General features: G+C 44.3%; 1 protein-coding gene across 1 annotated transcript in view; it reads right to left on the bottom strand.

The window, feature by feature from the left end:
* Positions 1–18,747, bottom strand: part of LOC147642101 (protein TUNICAMYCIN INDUCED 1-like) — a 63,342-nt gene extending 44,595 nt beyond the window's left edge. The window contains exons 1-2 of the mRNA XM_086802903.1: positions 18,491–18,747; positions 2,756–3,097 (exon numbers count right to left, since the gene is read on the bottom strand). Of these exons, the coding sequence (XP_086659029.1) occupies positions 2,756–3,097; positions 18,491–18,625 (477 nt within the window). The 5' untranslated portion in view covers positions 18,626–18,747. The remainder of the gene's footprint in view (positions 1–2,755; positions 3,098–18,490) is intronic.
* Positions 18,748–18,988: the final 241 nt, after the last annotated feature.

Here is an 18,988-nt window from a genome sequence, read left to right as displayed (position 1 = left end):
TCTACCAGAGGCCGGTTTCACATAGAGTCTTCTACATTGCTATTGGGTCAGCATATGGTTCAGCCCATAGTTGCAAGCATTCTTTGCATTCGTGCATTCGCATTCGAGAATGCCGAGTTTGCAAAAGAATGCATCGAGGGTGGATGCATTCGCATTCGTGGCGGGTAAAAAATTTATTTTTTTGGGCATAAATAGAATGTTCAAAGTCAATGCTTGAAAACACAATGAAAAACTTGAAAGCTTGAAACTTAAAAGATGTTAGAATTTAGAACTTAAGACTCAAGACTCAAGAGTGCTAGAAATGTACTCAATACTCATATTATCGCATAAAGAGTGAAGTACATAAGTCAGAGTACTAGACTGTAGTCCCGAGGCAAAGAGCCCAACACACTAAAAGTGAAGTGTGCTCACACGGGGAAAAAACCCTTGTCCAGCCAAGAAGGTAAAAAGTGCCCGTGTGTGAGAGGTCATGTACATGGTGAATCGTGATCATTCATCATCTTCCTCTTCAGAGGAAGAAGATGAAGTAGCATCCTCATCTATCTCAACAATATCAGGTTCAGCCTGCTCAGTACCAACTGCATGCATGTCCTCTTCTTCCTCATCCTCCATAGACTCACGAGCCTCTTGTAGAGAAACAAGTCTCTCATCATCTTTCTCCTTGTTGATCTCGAAGGCTTGAAGGCAGGAAGTCCTTCACTCGGTAGTAGAGAGAAGCTCGGGAGTCGGAAGCTCGCGGGCCGGAAGCCCCTTGGGCGGCTGGGCCTCGCCGTGGGTGAGTAGAGACGCGCAAGGGAGCCGAGAGCATAGGCGTGTAGTGCTGGTCGACAGCGCGCAGGGAGCGGAAGTGTACGCCAGAAGAGTCGTTATGTTAAAACTGCCCAAAATTGGCCGAATTTGTAAGTGTTAAAAAAATTGTAGGCAAAGTTTGCAAAGGGATGCAAACTGCAAACGTTTGCAAACGTTTGCAAACGTTTGCAAAGCCTTGCATTCGAGAATGTTTGCAACTATGGTTCAGCCTGCATTCGATCTTCCTCGTCCTTGCGTTTGGCAATCCTCAGTCATCATTTACATCATTGTACAACTTCTCGAAAGTGGGGGCGTGCCTTTAGTGGGTAATTGGGACCCAATCTGGTGTTGACTCTCATCTTCTCTCTCAACTCTTCTCTCTTAAGTAAAGTGGATTGCATAGTCTCGCAACTTTCAAGAAGGCTTTGTTGCATGTCACAACAGTCTACCTATGGCATGCTACATACATACCGCTTGCAAGACAAGGCATCTACCACTACATTCTTCTTCCCCGGCATTGAGAGGAAGTTGGCCATCAAGTCTACGGTAGTATGAACATAATTAAGGGAATCAATCTTTATCAGCAAATATCGTTGTCAGTTATTCCACATTGTAGGAGCAGATTTGGACATTTTTTTCAACATAACATTTGGGCTTCTTTGCCTATCGAAGCTTCAGCATGAGAGGGTCCTCTCCTTACCCCTCCCATATGTCTTGTCCAGAATGAGAGCTTGACTTGTAGAGTAGGTTTAGAAAACTGATTTTCAAGTTAGCCATGATTTCTTCACAAGAGATGATCCTTGAGAATACCTCTTGATTGTCTACTGCATGAAGCAGTCAGTGCAACAACTCGATCCACTTCTTTCATCGCGCAATGCGAGGTAGAAGAAGCACAGCTTTCACCTGCCATGCAGCTCCTTGGCAAAGCTTGAACTTGTATATGTGGCATCATAATGTCAAAAGGCTAAGGCTGCTGGTGGGTTTCAACATGATATGCTTCTTACTCAAGCAAGTAAATGTCTTGTAAGGCATTCTAGCAAATAATTGTTTTGTAACATTTGGCATTTCATTCACTTCCAACACTTGCTTTTGAAGTTTAACACTGCATGTAAGAGGCATAGTTGCAGAAAACAGTGTTCCCAGGTGGGGTTTGGTGAAACACAGTTCTCATGACAAAAGTGCACGAAAAAGGAAGGGAGGGGGGTGCGAATGCGATGTTGCAAAGTCTTTTCCACAATTATCATACCACGTGACCCCTGTTTTACTTTCATACCAAACCATTGGAAACATGGCCCAAATGTTTACATGTTTGGGTGCACCCAAACATGTTAAAAGGGGATTTATCATCAACAAATGAGCTGCAACTTCAGCGGAGACAAGCCTCACATTGTTTACCTCAAAGTGGTTAAAGCAGACAATCGTCACCTGTGTGAACTTCAAATCAAGCTGCCACAGAGCAGGATGAAGCCAGGTAGCCTCTGCCAAAGGCAGGATTTCAGCCATGCAGGAGGTTTAGGCCATGAAAACAACAATGTGAACAGAGCGGACAGCAGCATCAATGGGGCACCGGTGGAAGGGCCACAACCATACAATCAAGGGCTGGACAGTGGGTGGGCTATTCGGTGTTTCCCAATATCCTGATTCCTAACCATGACTTTATTGTTTGTTCCAAATTCCCACATGGACCCAAGGATGTCAATGGAAATACTCTTATCAAATTTAGGACAGTCAAAACTCTTAAGCTCAAGTTTGTGGACATTTTAAGTTTTTCCTTAAAAGAGACAAGGCAAAATATCCTAACCATAGACTTTATTGTTTATTCCAAATTCCCACACGGACCCAAGGATGTCAATGGAAAGAATCTATCAAATTTAGGACAGTCAAAACTCTTAGCTCAAGTTCGTGGACATTTTAAGCTTTTCCTTAAAACAGACAAGGCAAAATGTTTTGGGGTTAAAATTATTGCCTGTGAAGAATCTTGTAACGCCTCTGAACTTTCAAATGAAAGATCCACAGGTCCATTCAACTGAAAGGGTGCCAAAACAGATTGCAAGGCTTTTGAACCCCATAAAGCCTTTGTAACCCTCTCTTGAGGATGTTGATCTCTAGGGCCCACATCCAAATCACCAAGACGCTGCCAGTTTGCAACCTCATCTATAAACTTTGCAGGTAGGATTCGATCACCAATTTGTATATCTAGCTCATATACAGTAGCTTTTGTAAATCTCACATTTTCCGAGTCAATATTTAAGATGTGAACATGATCAAGTTTCCAATTTCTGCTTGTGCTTATACTTTGGACTATATCCTGTATCAAACAAAAAAGTGAAACTCACATCAATGTAAAGCACGAGAGACTTCAGCTGCATGATATTTTGTGAACTCTCTCTCTCTTCAGCTGCATGATATTTTGTGCTCTCTCTCTCTCTCTCTCTCTCTCTCTCTCTCTCTCTCTCTCTGTGTGTGAAAACACCCTAGAGATCACATCAACGTAAAGAATGACAGACTTCCTTTCATGTTTTGTTGGCATACAGTTACCCACAGATGATGTGTATTTTTTACAATTTCTTTCATTTTTTGCATTATAGACTCTTGGAAACTATTCCCAGCGGCCAACTGCTGGTTGGCCAGCCTAGTGATGCTGAGACTGGACACTCCATGTCCTTTCCACCAGTGAGTAATAGTCTAGATTTTTACACACACACAACTCTACCAGAAATAGTCTTACTCTAATAGGGTTTTTTTCTTTATTCACTTTCGTAATTTTCGGAGGGAAGTAGTCTTCACCTCGTCCCATGAGGCTACATGATTTTTTAATGTCTTAGTTTTCTCTAGTCTCATAGACCCTTTAGGTCTTTTGCAGACATAAATATGACTCTCTCTCTCTCTCTCTCTCTCTCTCTCTCTCTCTCTCCATATCCACTTTCAGCCACATTCATTTTCACCAGGACCTAGACTTTGTTTATAGGATCATCTATCCCGTTGCATTTCCAACATTGATCTCACATTGCCCATCTCCACCCTCACATCATAGCTCTCTTCCATCATTCATGAATCTCCCAAGCCAATTTCCCTCACACCGCTTGCTTCCCCCGCCGCCTTTGGGCTCTCAGCCACAAAATGGGTGGCATGATGAGGAACGTAAGAACACAGTTTCACATCCTACGGAAGCAGACATACAAGCAGATCTCTGCACTAGAAATGCAGAGATCCTTTTGTTGTCTTACCCGTTCGAAGAAGTGTGCGTTCTTGGCCCAACGTAAGGCAGAGTTGTTGTAACCAGTCGTCACCTAAACTGTTCAAGTACACACAAAGTATCACAACAGAAAGCCACAAAAGGTGGACAACACACTGAGCCGGAACGGCGGGCCCCCCCGTAGGTAACTTCTTTATTAATCAGAAGTTGTTACAAGAAACTCAAGGTGAGGGTGCTTTATGCACCAGATTTTCCACATTTTCGGTGAAGCTTCCCACAAAGTTTGTAGTATAAGCCCTCTTCACAAGCCCAAATATCCTCAATCTTCTGTTGGAGAATGCATAGGCAGAAGCATAAACTGAACAAGAGAGAGAGTAGAGAGAGCTTGTGGACAAGATCACCTTTTATATTAGCAATAGGCTTTACAATGGCAATTAGCCAACAAGGGATGTTGAACTTGTGCAAAGGAATGGATAAATACAAATGAATATGAGAGGCCCTTATATAGTGATATGAGGCACTAGCCGACTACTCCTAGAGTTGGCCGACTGCTCCACAACCACCTAAATCAAGGGAAAAATAGATAAATGCCCAATAAATAGGCAAAGTCCCATAACACTGAGATGCACAATTCTAACACCCCCTCTACAGCTCATAGTGTGCAAGAGTCTGAAGAAGATAAGTTGATAACGATGCAACCATGGAACCTACAGCATTGCAAATACCTGTTTCCTCGAAACAAAAAATGCCACCACGAACAACAAGGAACTTTGCTTGGCTATGAATTCCCACACAAGTGTGTAATGAACTCCAAGAATAAGATGATGAGCTGCTGGACACACCGCGCCCATAATCCCCAACAGACAGAAAACACATCACGTCCCAAAAGCCTTAAACAATGAACTCGGAACAAATCCAGTTCATAATCTCTGCTACACAAGAGATAACCATGTCCTCCCATATGTCTAATGCTCGGAACTCCGAATCACAGTTCCCATGCATCAGTAACTGGAGCTGTAATCAGTCCGCCCACAAGCCTCCTCTGGCTGGAAGCACATGGGGGGAACTGCATGTATACTAGAGAAGTACCTATTCCTTCTGAACCGAAAGTGCCTTAGGAGCCCTAGAAGTGGTACTAGAAGAATCTGTATCACTATCATGTGTTGTGTCTTTGCCCTTTCTCTGAGATGAAGGCTTGCCCTTGGTCTTGTCCTTCTTCTTGGACAAACAATCCTTGGATAGATGTCCTCTCTTCCCACAAGAGAGGAAGCGACTCGGACCTTTCTTCTAAACTGTGGAAAGTGCCTTGTCACATCTGTTGAGAGACACCGTCAACTTACCTTGTGAAACGAGGACAGACTCTTCCTCCAAGAGTAAGGAGTTGAGATCATCAAAATCCAATAACTCGTCATGGATAACCTTGGCCTTCATGAGGAAAAACTGCATCGAACTGCCTGCAAGAAATAGCAAACCGTAGCGTTGCCCTTGCAAGGTAACTGCCCTCATCGACGAATCTCGGGCAAAGAGATCCTCCAATTTAGACCATACCTGGTGAGCACTCGTGAGAGTTTTCATGGTCGGTGAGACCTCCTCTATGATGGTCCGTACAAGCACTAAATGCGCCTTCGAATCCCAATTCTCCCAGTCTTATAATTCCGCAATGAATTCATCCTCTTGATCTTAAGTCCACCTCCTAGAGTTCTGAGGACACTGGGCTTTGAAACTCGTGAGTGCCCAGGGGACTCGGACCTTTGACACACTTGTTGATACCATCAATGCATATTAAAACATTAAAACATGGCCACAGCCTTAACACATATCCATCATCACTTTGCATGAAACATAAAAGCTGGACAAAATGTCCACAAATGCTGAAAATGGAGCTTGCACATGTGACACCGCATAGAGGCCGGAATGGACTAACCCCCCCCTTTGGAGTATTTTATTACCCAAGGAGAATAATATCATGTACAAGCTTTGAGGGCCTTACTCTCCCCACGGGAGATGCCGGATTATCTATATTAAAATGCCATAGCACAGCCCAACACGAGGCAACCAAGCCAGAACATAGGCTATAGAAATGCCGAGCCAATAATATATTCCATATACCTCCGTGTGGGTACTGATTCTTCCCCAAAAACCACGGGTCTTCATGCAATAGAGCTAGTACAGCAAGTACAATGCTCCATTCAGCTCGTACAACACGTACAGTGGCTGGTACAGTAGGTACAATGGCTGATACATCCGGTACAGTGGCTGGTATAGCAGGTACAGCAAGTACAAATGCTAGTACAGTAGGTACAATGACTGGTATAACAGGTACAATGGTTGGTTCAGCATGTACAATGGCTGGTATAGCAAGTACAAAAGCTGGTAAAACCGGTACAATGACTGGTATAGCAAGTACAACAAGTACAAGGACTGATACAGCCAGTACAGTGGTTGGAACAACAAGTACAATGGCTAGAAATCATAATAAATGATTAAATACCCTTGCCTTCAGTATTTCTTCGCGATGGAAGCCTCCAAAACAGTCCCCAACAGCCGGTATTCTTCATAGGCAGCCTTCAAGAGAGAGAGAAAGAGAGTAGCCATCATTAGGGCAGCCTGTTACGGTGGTAGAGGCTAGTGTGCATCAAGAGAGCCTCCATTAATGAAGAAAGAGGGCTCCAATTTATAGATTTGGGGCTCCCATGAGTGAAAATGGAAAGAGAAGGCTATGATGACAAGTGTAGAGCCACACAATAGTCGGAGTGACGAGTGTGATGTCACTTGTCTCACTTTGATCCACTTTCTGACAAGTGTGAGGCCACTTGTCTCACATTCATCCACTTTCTTGCCACATGTCCCAATCTAAGAGATTGGTTCTCCCATAATCTTTACCTCTAAAAATATCCCAACTAGTAGACATTCTGTCATCATAGGCACTTTGCCAACTCTTGGTATCTGCTCAATTCCAGATGTAATGACACGAATAAAATTTCCATTGGAGCTGGGCCAAAAATAGCAACTCTCCTAAATTTTAGGAGTGTGGTCCTTTGTATTCTAGGATAATCTCCCATTCCCAAAGCTTATACTTTCCAAATATTTAGACATCCTGGAGTCCACCAGACCCCTTTCATACTGAAAAATGTCCAAGCTGGTGACACGCTTCTTCTCAATGCCCTAAACAATATCCCACAAACCCTTGTGGATGAACCAAATCCGCATTTGAAGCTTCCAATGGGCATAGTTGGGTCCTGTCAACTTGTCATCCTTGTTCTTAAGGGGGGGAGGGAGGGGGGGGGGGCATATCCACAAAAACAAAGATCACAAATCTCAACTTTCCAAGACTCCTCTCAAGTGCTTTCTAACGAAGCGAGGCTCCAAAACCAATCAGCCCCCTCTCAAACCTAAGAAAGACAGAGGCTAGACAGTAGCAAAACAATCCAAGAACCACCGGGAACCTACTACCGGAAGGGCAAGGACTCGTGGAGGAAGAAGGGAAAAAAAATAGTGCCACGTGTCTAGCAACACCATATGCAAGAGAACTCACCAACAACCAATGCCGGAGCAGAAAACGCAGCCAAAACTCCAACGCTTGCCTCTGTAGAAGAAAACGCAGCTAAGAACCTTCATAGCTTGCCTCTGTAGCAGAAAACGCAGCCAAGAAGACTGGCCGACAGCAAACAGAGGGCTGGCTGGACCAAAAAACGCAGCAAAGTAGTGAAACGCAGCTACTGTTAAGGACCGATCTGCAGCCAGGAGGAGTTATGGAAGAAAACGCAAGGCACCAGAAAGAGATGGCGGGCAGATCTGCAGAATAGTGGAGCAGCCTGAACCTACACGAGTGATACCATGTTGGGGAATGCACACACGGGAGCATAAACTGAACAAGAGAGAGAGTAGAGAGAGCTTGTGGACAAGATCACCTTTTATATTAGCAATAGGCTTTACAATGGCAATTAGCCAGCAAGAGATGTTGAACTTGTGCAAAGGAATGGATAAATACAAGTGAATATGAGAGGCCCTTACATAGTGATATGAGGAACTGGCTGTCTGCTCCTAGAGCTGGCCGACTACTCCATGACCACCTAAATCAAGGGAAAAATAGATAAATGCCCAATAAATAGGCAGAGTCCCATAACACTAAGATGCACAATTCTAACATCTTCAGCCATCAATTCAGTGCAGTCCAGATCAGCCCCGTAAATCAGTCCATAACAGCCCAAGATAGCCCGAGACATGGTGGCAAATCAGTCCCAGAAACAGCCCCAAATCTGCCCCGCGGCAGTCCACTGTTGTACAGCCAGTTTTGAGGACGAGAGAGGAACACAGATAAGTGGTCGCCTATGTCCTGCCAAGCCTCAAGCTAGAGAGAGAGAAGGTATAGCAGCTGCTTCTGGTCTTTTTTAAGCAGCTCACCTGTTGCCGGCCTGATATCTCTAAAGGAGGCTTTTGTCAAATCCCCAAGGATCTCCTCGTAGAGCAATCTTGAAACACGACTCGAAACCTGCAAAACAAAGCCAAACAACGTCACAGGGGTGCAGGCTTGACTCACCACCCAACCACGATAGCCGTGGGCAAAACCCACAAATCTTGGTTGTCCCCACCGAGCCACGAGCTGAGCTAACTAGCAAGACGCACCGACCAATCTCTACACCGTGACGTCCCATACCGACAGGCATAGTTGTCAGGTACGATACCGTACGGTTCGTATGATACGATACCGTACAAGAAAATACGGTACAATATAAATTTTTTTCTTATTGTACGATAAAATACGGTGTTTAAAAAAAATACTTATAAACTTAGGTATTTCCAATTCCAAATATGGAGTACTTTAAAAAGGAGGGAAGCATTATAGTATAGAGGAAGCTCAAACAGCCATAGATAAGCAAAAAAAGACCATTACCTCCCAAAAAAAATAATTTTTTTTGGGAAAAAAAAAGATTTTGAAAAAAATAAATTATTTTTTTTCGTGAAAAATTCCATACGAGTCCGTATGGTATCGTGCCGTACAGTATTATGTACGATAAGCCATCGTACGCCATACGGAAACAACCATGCCAGTGCTACCCTTGTGGGTCTCAAGACTGCTACTGGTCGCGGCTGCATGAAGCAGGTGCACCAAATCCAATCTCTTGACCGCAGAGCTCTCGCAAAGACTCGTGAGACTCTGACCAACTGACTGACCTTGGCCACCCTTTTATAGGCTCTTGGCCGGTCACCGAGCGCCCACACTTCTGCGCCCGCCCATCAAGGCCTTCCCACTTGGGCACTATCTCGTCAGTCTATCCCTAGCCTAGCTCACCAATCAGCCTACCTAGCTCCAAGCTACCCCAAGCCTCGAAGCTAGCCTTGTGTGCGTCCTGCACACGGTAGATACACTCTGTGCACGTGACATACTCTCCTTCCTCTAAGAGCTCACTCTTGAGCTCAGTAAGAACCCACGGTAATCCCTCTGAAGGGTAGTCAATGTCTCCCATGTAGCGTCCTCCTCAACACGATCCTTCCACTTGATCTTGTATTCCATGAGTAGCGTATGCCGCAATCGTCTTTCACAAAATTCAAGAATCTTTTCCACAAATGTCATATCCTCCACATCTATAATTTCTTGAGGAGTAACTAACTGGTCTGCTCCACCCACTACTTCCTTAAGTCTACTGACATGAAATATGGGATGAACTTTCACATGAGAAGGCAAGTCCAGTTCATATGCAACTGAACCAATCTGACCTTTAACCCGAAAAGGTCCGCAGTATCTAGGGAATAATTTTAGAGATCATCCTATCCGTAAAGTCTCAAAATCTTTCGGAGCTCGTAAATACACCATCGTTCCTTCAAAGAACTCTCTTGGTAAAGGATGTCTATTAGAATAAAATATGTCTCTGTCTTGAGCGCTTCTAATAGATTCCTTCGCAACTTGTAACATTTCTTACATGTCTTGCAAAAAAGTACGCGCTGCATCATGCTGAAGTCCTAAAAATCCCACAGTAACAGGTGATCTGGGTTGAAATCCGTACATAAGCATAAAAGGACTAAAACTTGTACTCGTATGCTTAGTACTGTTATACGCAAATTCTAACATAGGAAGATAATCCTTGCATGAACCCTGTCTTTTGGAGACATGCACGAAGCATGTCCTCCAAAGTCTAATTCATCCTTTCAGTTTGGCCATCAGATTGAGGATGATCTGAGGAACTCAGATTCAAAGTTGTTTCTCATCAAAAACAAGCCTCCAAAAGTCACTTGTAAACTTAAGAGTCTCTATCACTAACTATGTCCTGCGGTAAACCGTACAGTCTAAACAATTACTCGATAAACTACCTTGCTAATTACGTAGTTGTAAAACAGTCTTCCATGTAGGTAAAAATCTAGCCATCTTTGTCAAAGCGGTCCACCACAACCCAAATAGAATCATGGCCTTAACGTGTTCTTGGCAATCTGGTAATAAAATCCATGGAAATACTTTTCCACTTATTACCCAGAAACATCCCAGCTTGTCTAAAGCATTCAGCTTTATTTACTTGACAAATCTGACACTTGAGGACATAATCTTCTACATACCCTTTCATCTTTGGCCAATAGAAAGTGTCTCACTGTCTCCTAAGTAACACAGGCGACCCTAAGGTGATTTACTTGGACGGATCTGGCCCATCCTCAAATAATCTGCACGTTGTTTAGCCAACTCATTTTCCTCATCCTGGCTCATCCTATAAGGTGGAATGCTAACAAGTTGAGCGCCAGGGACTAGATCAATACGATGATCCACTACCCTTTTGGGCGGTGAACCCGATGGCAACTCCTTAGGAAATACATCTTGAAACGAGTCAAGTAACTTCTTTAATTCTTTGCTTTCAAATACACTTAATTCATTAACATTCATAGTAGGTATGAGAAATGAAGAAAGTGGAATCAAGACACAATGGAAAGCAATATACAAAGAAGAATTCGTTATATTTTCAAAATCAACGATATTTATAAGAGGTCCCTGAGAGGGATGTATACAATCACCTAGGATACAATGCTGGATGTTCCTATGTGCAAAAGAAAAAGAATGACTAGACTAATCTATCTGGACCTTAAGGGTCTTAAACCACTCAATTCCTAATAGCAAGTCTACATGCTCTAGATGCATAACATAGCACTCCAGAATATCTTTGTAGTCCTGAATCTGGATCGTTAGCTTCTCCACCTTTCAATCCCACACTTGCCGACCCACAGGTAGGCGTACCTCGTAGGTATGGTCACTAGGCGTAGTGTCCAGACCCGATTTCTGCACAAGTTTGTAATTAACAAAGTTATGTGAGCTTCCAGGGTCCAAAAGAATGTGGATTCTATGGCCATTCACTTCTCCATAAACTCGGAGAGAAGATCGTGCAAGCGAAAAAGTGCGAAAAACTTGGCTGCAAGCAAGAGATGGTGCGAGAGAACTCCCAGAGAGAAGTGCTGCTGAAAACTAGAAGCCCAAGCCAGGTTTTTTTAAGCCCATAAAAGCTTTTGTGCTTTTTTGCTTTTGATTTTTTTTTTTATACATGTGGTGTAAAAGCCATGCATCAAACGTGAAAAAGCCATGCTTTTTTTAATTTTTAAAAAAAAACCATGCTAAGCGAGTTTGGAAAAAAAAACACGCTGCTTTCGTTATTTTAAAACCCATGCTAGGCGTGTTTTTCACTTCGCCGTCACCTGCAAACAGCAGCGTCGCCCGACTGCGCGCCCAACAGACCTGGCTGCCTTCACGCACAGCCGACAGCTTTCTCTCCCACACACTCTTTCTCTCGCTGATTCACACAGCCGACAAGCTGATTCATAGCTGACTAGCTCTCTTGCTTCTTTCTTTGCCAAAGAAAAGACTCTTCACATGCAATTCAAGTCGACCCTTTTCAAGACCACGACCAAAACAGCAGTCAACTTGAACTCATACCTCTTTCTTCTCTACCTACTGACTTGCACGCTCTTGGAGGCATGCTCTGATACCACTGTCAAATCCCCAAGGATCTCCTCGTAGAGCAATCGTGAAACACGACTCAAAACCTGCAAAACAAAGCCAAACAACGTGAAGGGAGTGCAGGCCTAACTCACATCCCAACCATGATAGCAGTGGGCAAAATCCACAAATCTTGGCTGTCCCCACCGAGCCATGAGCTGAGCTAACTAGCAAGACGCACCGACCAATGTCTACCCCGGAGCTACCCTCGTGGGCCTCGAGACTGCTTCTGCCGGCCTCAGCTGCATGAAGCAGGTGCACGTCTACACTAGATCCAGGCTCCTGACCGCAAAGCTCTCACAAAGACTCGCGAGACTCTGACCAACTGACTTAGCTTGGCCACCCTTTTATAGGCTCTTGGCCGGTCACCGGGCATCCACACTTGGGTGCTCGCCCATCAGGGCCTCCTCACTTGGACACTCGCCCGTCGGTCTATCCCTAGCCCAGCTCGCCAATAAGCCTGCCTAGCTCCAAGCTACCCCAATCCTCGAAGCTAGTCTTGTGTGCGTGTTGCACATGGTAGATACACTCTGTGCAGATGATAGCTATAGGGCATGCTATATGTGTCCAAGAGAGAGAGAGAAAGAAAGCAAGTCGCCTTCTTGCCCCCCCCCCCCCCCCCCCCCCCCCCCCCCGCCGGCGATTCTCTCTAGCACCTTAGCCCAGTCCCCCCTTTTTCGAGTCGGCCAGCTCAAAAAGGGAGTGGCCCATGCTTTTATCCCTTCCAAAAATGGGTATCCATGCTAAGAATGTCCAAACTTATGCTTTCTTCAGCCAAAGATGCTTTAAGTGATAAAAGTCGGCCATCATTAATATCCATGCTAAAAAAATATCCCCTAGAGGTGGGCGCCCAACTTTTGTTGCCCTTGTAAGCCCAAAAAACTTTCCCGCATGTCCATGTATGATACCCATATACCCATTTAATGTTACTAAAGTCCATAAAAATCCCTTGTTAAGTGCCAAGCCTCAAATATCAATGTGAACACCTGACACCTTCTTCAAAGAAATGATTTTATTCTTTGGCATCTCCCATCTTCTGTGGAAAATCCCCGTTCTCACCTTGGTCTCCTTATGTGCGGGCTTCTCCCAAAACACTTGTCGGGGGGGGGGGTAAAAAGGCCAAATGGTGACATCCCCTCCCTCTTATAAGCAGATGTCCACAACTGTATAAGTATCCAAAAATGATCAACTTCAGTTTGAACTTCGGTATTGCCCTTCAAGAGTTCATCCATGGGTCACTAAACCACTAAGTACCGCTCAAGGCTGTTAAACCATAATTTATGAAGCACACCCACCAGGTGTCTTCTTCAATGCCACTTGTCATATTTTGGGACTACATATAGCACCACCATATAATCTAGTATACATAATCAAGCTTCATCTCCGTGTTACTCAGTCATGAAGCTAGTGAGTAACAACTCACTCTGTAGTCACACCACCACAGCCCCATAAGAGCAACGCTCTTCAAGTTTAGGAGATCCACTCCCAATCTGTAGCATCCAGCCACCGCCATAAGAGCTTTGCTCTTTCAATCAAGGAGCACCGCTCCAAATCTATAGCATCTCGCCATAGCCATGCCAAAGAACACTCCTACCAAGAGTTTCTACAGCCACCAGGCACCTTTCATACTGGGAAATGTCCAAGCTGGTGGCATCCTCCCCAACTTCTTAAAAGTTGTCCGCAACTTTAGGCTTCAATCCATATATCCAAGATATAATCATGTCCCATCAAGCGGGCAAGACGAGACAGTCTCAAAAATCCAATATAACTGAAAGTATCCATATCCCAAATAAATGGGCAAGACAAAACAGTCCCATAAGTCCAAATATCGTAATTATGTCTCTCTGTCCATACTCCAAATCGAATCCAACTCCAAGAAGCAGTTACTCATTCCCCAATCCCTAGTGTCATGTCAAAGGCATGCTACTCTCCACTTGCTTCCATGCTTACACATGCGAAGACTAGGCCAAGAAATAGAAGACTGATTGACCATGCGCGCGGATGTAGAACTTCCACTAGATCTGTGCACAGACATCAAGTCTCCAAGATACCGAATTCCAATCCACTGACACTTGGCGTAGACATAGTCCCCTGCCAAAACAACAAGGTGTCAGTCCACATGACCCTTAGCATAGACGTAAGTCCCCCACTAACAAGGTGCCATGTCCACTCTACCACTTGCACTCCATGTTGGTACTCTGACCACACACCTTGGAGGAGACTCCAGAGATGGGCCCAAGTCACATGCATAGATATGAAAGAAGTCCAAAAGACAAAGTCCAAAAAAATCCGATATAGAATCTCTTTTCCTAAGACGTAGGAGATATTTCAACCCCAAAAAAAAAGTAGTTATAGGCATCGTGGCCACATCCCATTGATATATTCAAAATTGTTCCATAAACCTATTCCAAACTTGTCATCCATGAATATCGTCCTGAAACACATTCAGAACATTAAAACAAAGCAAAAAGCAAAAGAACTGAGCATATATATATATATATATATATATATATATATATATATATATTTCAACAAAAAGTACAACTTATATCTAGTATGGTACTTAACTGAAAATCAATAACAAATATCAGAGGATTTGACCAAAATCATGGAGCCCACAATACTGACAAGCTAGATGTGAAGCCTACTGCTCTCGGGTTTTCGGCTGTCCAAAAGATCGAAGTATCGTATCAACCTGAAACTGAACATCACTTTTGACCCTACACTCGGGCTTTTTAACACAAGACCTATCCCCAAATCTAGGTGGTAAGTTAGGGGTCGTTTCCAAATCTTCGTTCTCAACCGGAGTTGTCACTGAAGAAAGACAAGGTCTCTTCTTTTCATAACTCTAGTGAGAGTCCAAGCTATCAGTCTCTTATATATACCTAGATGAATCCAAGAACATGCCCAAATTCACCTGTTAGGTACGTGTAGAGGAGGATATGGGATCATATGCTGATTAATCAGGTTTACCTCAATATCCCAGTTTCTCCCATAAATATCGATACGCCAAATCTCTAGGGTTCTCTGCAAACATCTGAGCCAAATCGCCAAATATATCCATAAATGTCCTGTTGCGGGCCACATTGCCACACATAATAACTTATCCACGACGGTAGCATCTCAGCAAAGCCTCGCGATCAGCCAACCACTGCAAGAGTTTATCCAACTTGTCTGTAAAAAAGTTATTTTGAACATCTAGAGTCTTTTGAAACTCTGAAGCCATACTTTCAAACAATTTTTTCATGTTATAACCCAGTAAGGCCAATCTTTCCATAACGTGAATGTCTGTGAAACTATGCCAATCCAGATCTTTGCTCTTCTCCAGTCAGCTAGAGAAGCTGTGCTCTGATACCAATGTAACCAGTCCTCGCCTGAAACTGTTCAAGTACACACAAAGTATCACAACAAAAAACCACAAAAGGCAGACAACACACTAAGCCGGAATGGCTGCCCCCCCTAGGTAACTAATATATTAATCAAACGCTGTTACAAGAAACCCAAGGTGAGGGTGCTTTTTGTGCCAAATTTTCCATGTTTCCTTTGAAGCTTTCTACCAAGCTTGTATGGGACAAAGTATAAAAAAGCCCAAATAGCCTCAATCTTCAGCCGTCAGTTCAGTCCAGATCAGCCCTGTAAATGAGTCCATAACAGCCCAAGATAGCCCCCGACACGGTGCTGAATCAGTCCAGAAACAGCCCCAAATCTGCCCCGCTCTGTTGTACAGCCAGTTTTGAGGGCGAGAGAGAAACAGAGAAGCTCCTGCCAGTCTGAACTAGAGAGATGCAGATGAGTGGTCGACTGTGTCCTACCAAGCCTCAAGCTAGAGAGAGAAAAGGTCCAGCTGCAGCTGCTTCTAATCTTTTTCATGCAAGACAGAAAGAGAAAAGCTATGTAGCCAGCCCGTCCAGATCACCCACCAAGAGAGCAGCCCGACTAGAGGAGTGGGTTGAACTGCTGTTGTACGGCCTGTATATGTGTGTGAGAGAGCCAGAGCGCAGCTCGCTGCCGGCCTGATATCTCTAAAGGAGAGGGCTACACGGCATGCTATATGTGTCCGAGAGAGAGAGAAAGCAAGTCGCCTTTTTGCCCCCCCCTTCTCTCTAGCACCTCAGCCCAGCCCCACCTTTTTTAGAGTCGGCCAAGCTCAAAAAGGGGTGGCCCATGCTTTTTTGCCTTCCAAAAATGGCTATCCATGCTAAGAATGTCCAAACTTATGCTTTCTTTAGCCAAAGATGCTTTAAGTGATAAAAGTCGGCCATCATTAATATGCATGCTATAAAAATATCTCCCAAAGGTGGGCGTCCAGCTTTTGTTGCCCTTGTAAGCCCAAAAAGCTTGCCCGCATGTCCATGTATGATGCCCTTAATGTTAACTAAAGAAAATAAAAATCCCTTGTTAAGTGCCCAAGCCTCAAATATCAGTGTGAACACCTAACACCTTCTTCAAAGAAATGCTTTTATTCTTTGACATCTCTCCCCATTCTCACCTTGGTTTCCTTATGTGTGGGCTTCCCTCAAAACCTTAGTCGCGGGGGGTGGAGGGGAGGGGAGGGGGCGGGGCGGGCAAAAGGCGAAATGGTGACGGTTGTACCAATTCTTCTTGAATGTGGAAAACTCGGACACTTGATGCATTCTTGAAAAACAAAAAAACCACCCATGCCCATGCATGACACCTCTATGCATAGTTGTCAGGTACGCTACCATCCAGTTTGTACAATACAATACCGTGCAAGAAAATACGGTATGATATAAATTTTTTTCTTATCGTACAATAAAATTCAGTGTTTTAAAAAAATACCTATAAACTTAGGTATTTCCAATTCAAGATATGGAGTATTTTAAAAAGGAGGGAAGTATCATAGTACAGAACAAAGGAAGCTCAAACAACCATAGACAAGCAAAAAAAGGACCATTACCTCCCAAAAAAATATTTTAAATCTTGGAAAAATCCATACGGTATTCCATGCGGTATGGTGTCATACACTGTACGGAAACAACTATATCTCTATGATGTGGCAAATCAGCCCATACCACAACCACACATTCCCTACCCCACTTCAACAATGTCACAGGGGTCCTATCACGGATGTATAATGATTGGGCTCAGAGCCATAAGGATCTTTGTGCAAACCACTTCGCACATGGGCATAACACCTTGGCACCCATCCTAGCAAAACTCTTAAATAGGGTCTTGTGTGAAGGCTTCCCCCTGTCCTAGACCACCAACACCATCGTCCCCATCCATAACGCAGGAGACCCCACTGACCCAAACAACTACACTTACCATCATGATAGGCCACACAATGACCAAGATTTATGAGGCTGTTTTGGAGGCTCAGATTAGTTTTTTGGCAGGAAGACAGGGACAAAGAGCCAAAGGCCAGGTAGACTTCAGGAGGAACTACTCTACCCTGGATCATATTTTCACTCTCTAGGGAGGCAAATGCACGGAAGCAATGGTATATTGCTGTTTTGTGGATTTCCAGAAGGCCTTTGACTTTGTCCCTCGATTCCAACCTCTAGATTGCTTGCAGGGGCTTCAGTTTCCATGGCATGATATGGAGCGTTATGGCCTTATATGAGGCCATGACTGGCAGGGTCCAGGTACCAGGAATCTCAGGGAACATCCACAGTACTAGGAATCTCAGGGGACATACACAGTACTATTGGGGTCAAAGAGGATGCCCGCTCTCTCCTACACGGGGCAGAGGAGGCAAGAGGATCATGGCCAAACACTCCCCACATCCTTTATGTTTGGCAGTGCCAGGCTTGAGAGCCAGATGTGGTGAAGGTAGAGAGGGTTAGCCTAGAGCACAAGCCATTGTGCTACAAAGATGAGAATCTTCCTTCGAACAAAAGCTAATGCAACTGTTGGCTCCATAGCAGAGCACACAAGTGTACGTGTATATTAGTTTCTAACGCAAACTTAACTGTGTCTTATGAGTGTCAAAAAAGCTCGTGAGTGCATAAATTAGGGCCGAAACTTTAGTTTAGCATACACGCCTACGTCCTCTCCAGTGCATCCTGGCATGAGAGAACCCCCTCGAGATGCACAAAATCCTTCCTGCACCCTGCAAGCTGCTCCTTTTGAGCACATCTCTCCTTCACCCTCTCTTCCTTCGCTTCACTTTTTCATCTTCCACAAGTCCCCATACTTCCATTGCTCACACTGACCTGTGCAAACTCCTTACGGCCCGTATACTTCGACCCAGCACAATTACTCTCACCGCTCTCTATCTCCCTCTATGCGGTGAGTCGAGCTCAAAACCCTAACCCTAACACCATTTTGATGACCCGAAAGAAACCGTAACCCTAATCAACTTTGGGCCTTATGATCGGCAGCACCGCAAGGTCCAAGGAGGCGATGTGGAGGACCTGAGACGCTCTGCAAGGGAGATTTCTCAAAGCAAAAACTACTGCAAAAAATACTGTATGCATGTCTATCGATTGTGGGAGGAATTGAAGAATTGAGATGCCAACAAGACTGGTATCCTGTTCAATTGACGACAAACAAAACGCCGAAAAAGAGAGTACCGATACAGCGTCGAACACCGAGATAGCCGATTCGTCCTCCTCCTTCCAAGCAGAAGACGAGGAAGAAGCGATGCCACCACATGAGAACGAGAGAAGAAGAACAAGAAGAAGGAGACTCCCCTTCCAACCCATCATCACATGCGCAGAATTCTCAACCAGATCTCATCAATCTCTCCAAAGCTTCGTTCATTTGTGATTTTGATACCAACTGATTGAATATGCCACGTGGATTATCGCTCTTGGATCATCATCGACGTTATCTCCCATTGGTTTCGTGAGTCATACCTTTCACTCAAAGAACTTCTCGATTTGGTAGGAATCTTGTGATATATATCACATGTAATAATTGTCGCACTAGACTCTTTTTTCCTCATCCTTTTTGGCCTGCTATGGGCAAGGCCTTAGTGGTAGGTTCCTTTTTTTTTTGGCTAAGGAAAAAGAATCAGTAGTGGGCCCGTTCAAAGTCTTGTTCATCATGGCTTTTTGTGGGTGGTAGTG

The sequence above is a fragment of the Cibotium barometz genome, chromosome 1 (assembly GCF_041138505.1).
Source record: "Cibotium barometz isolate CiBa-2024 chromosome 1, ASM4113850v1, whole genome shotgun sequence".
Classification (NCBI taxonomy): Eukaryota; Viridiplantae; Streptophyta; class Polypodiopsida; order Cyatheales; family Cibotiaceae; genus Cibotium; species Cibotium barometz.
Note: the sequence above shows the minus strand (reverse complement) of the source record. Positions and strands in the feature narration are given on the sequence as shown.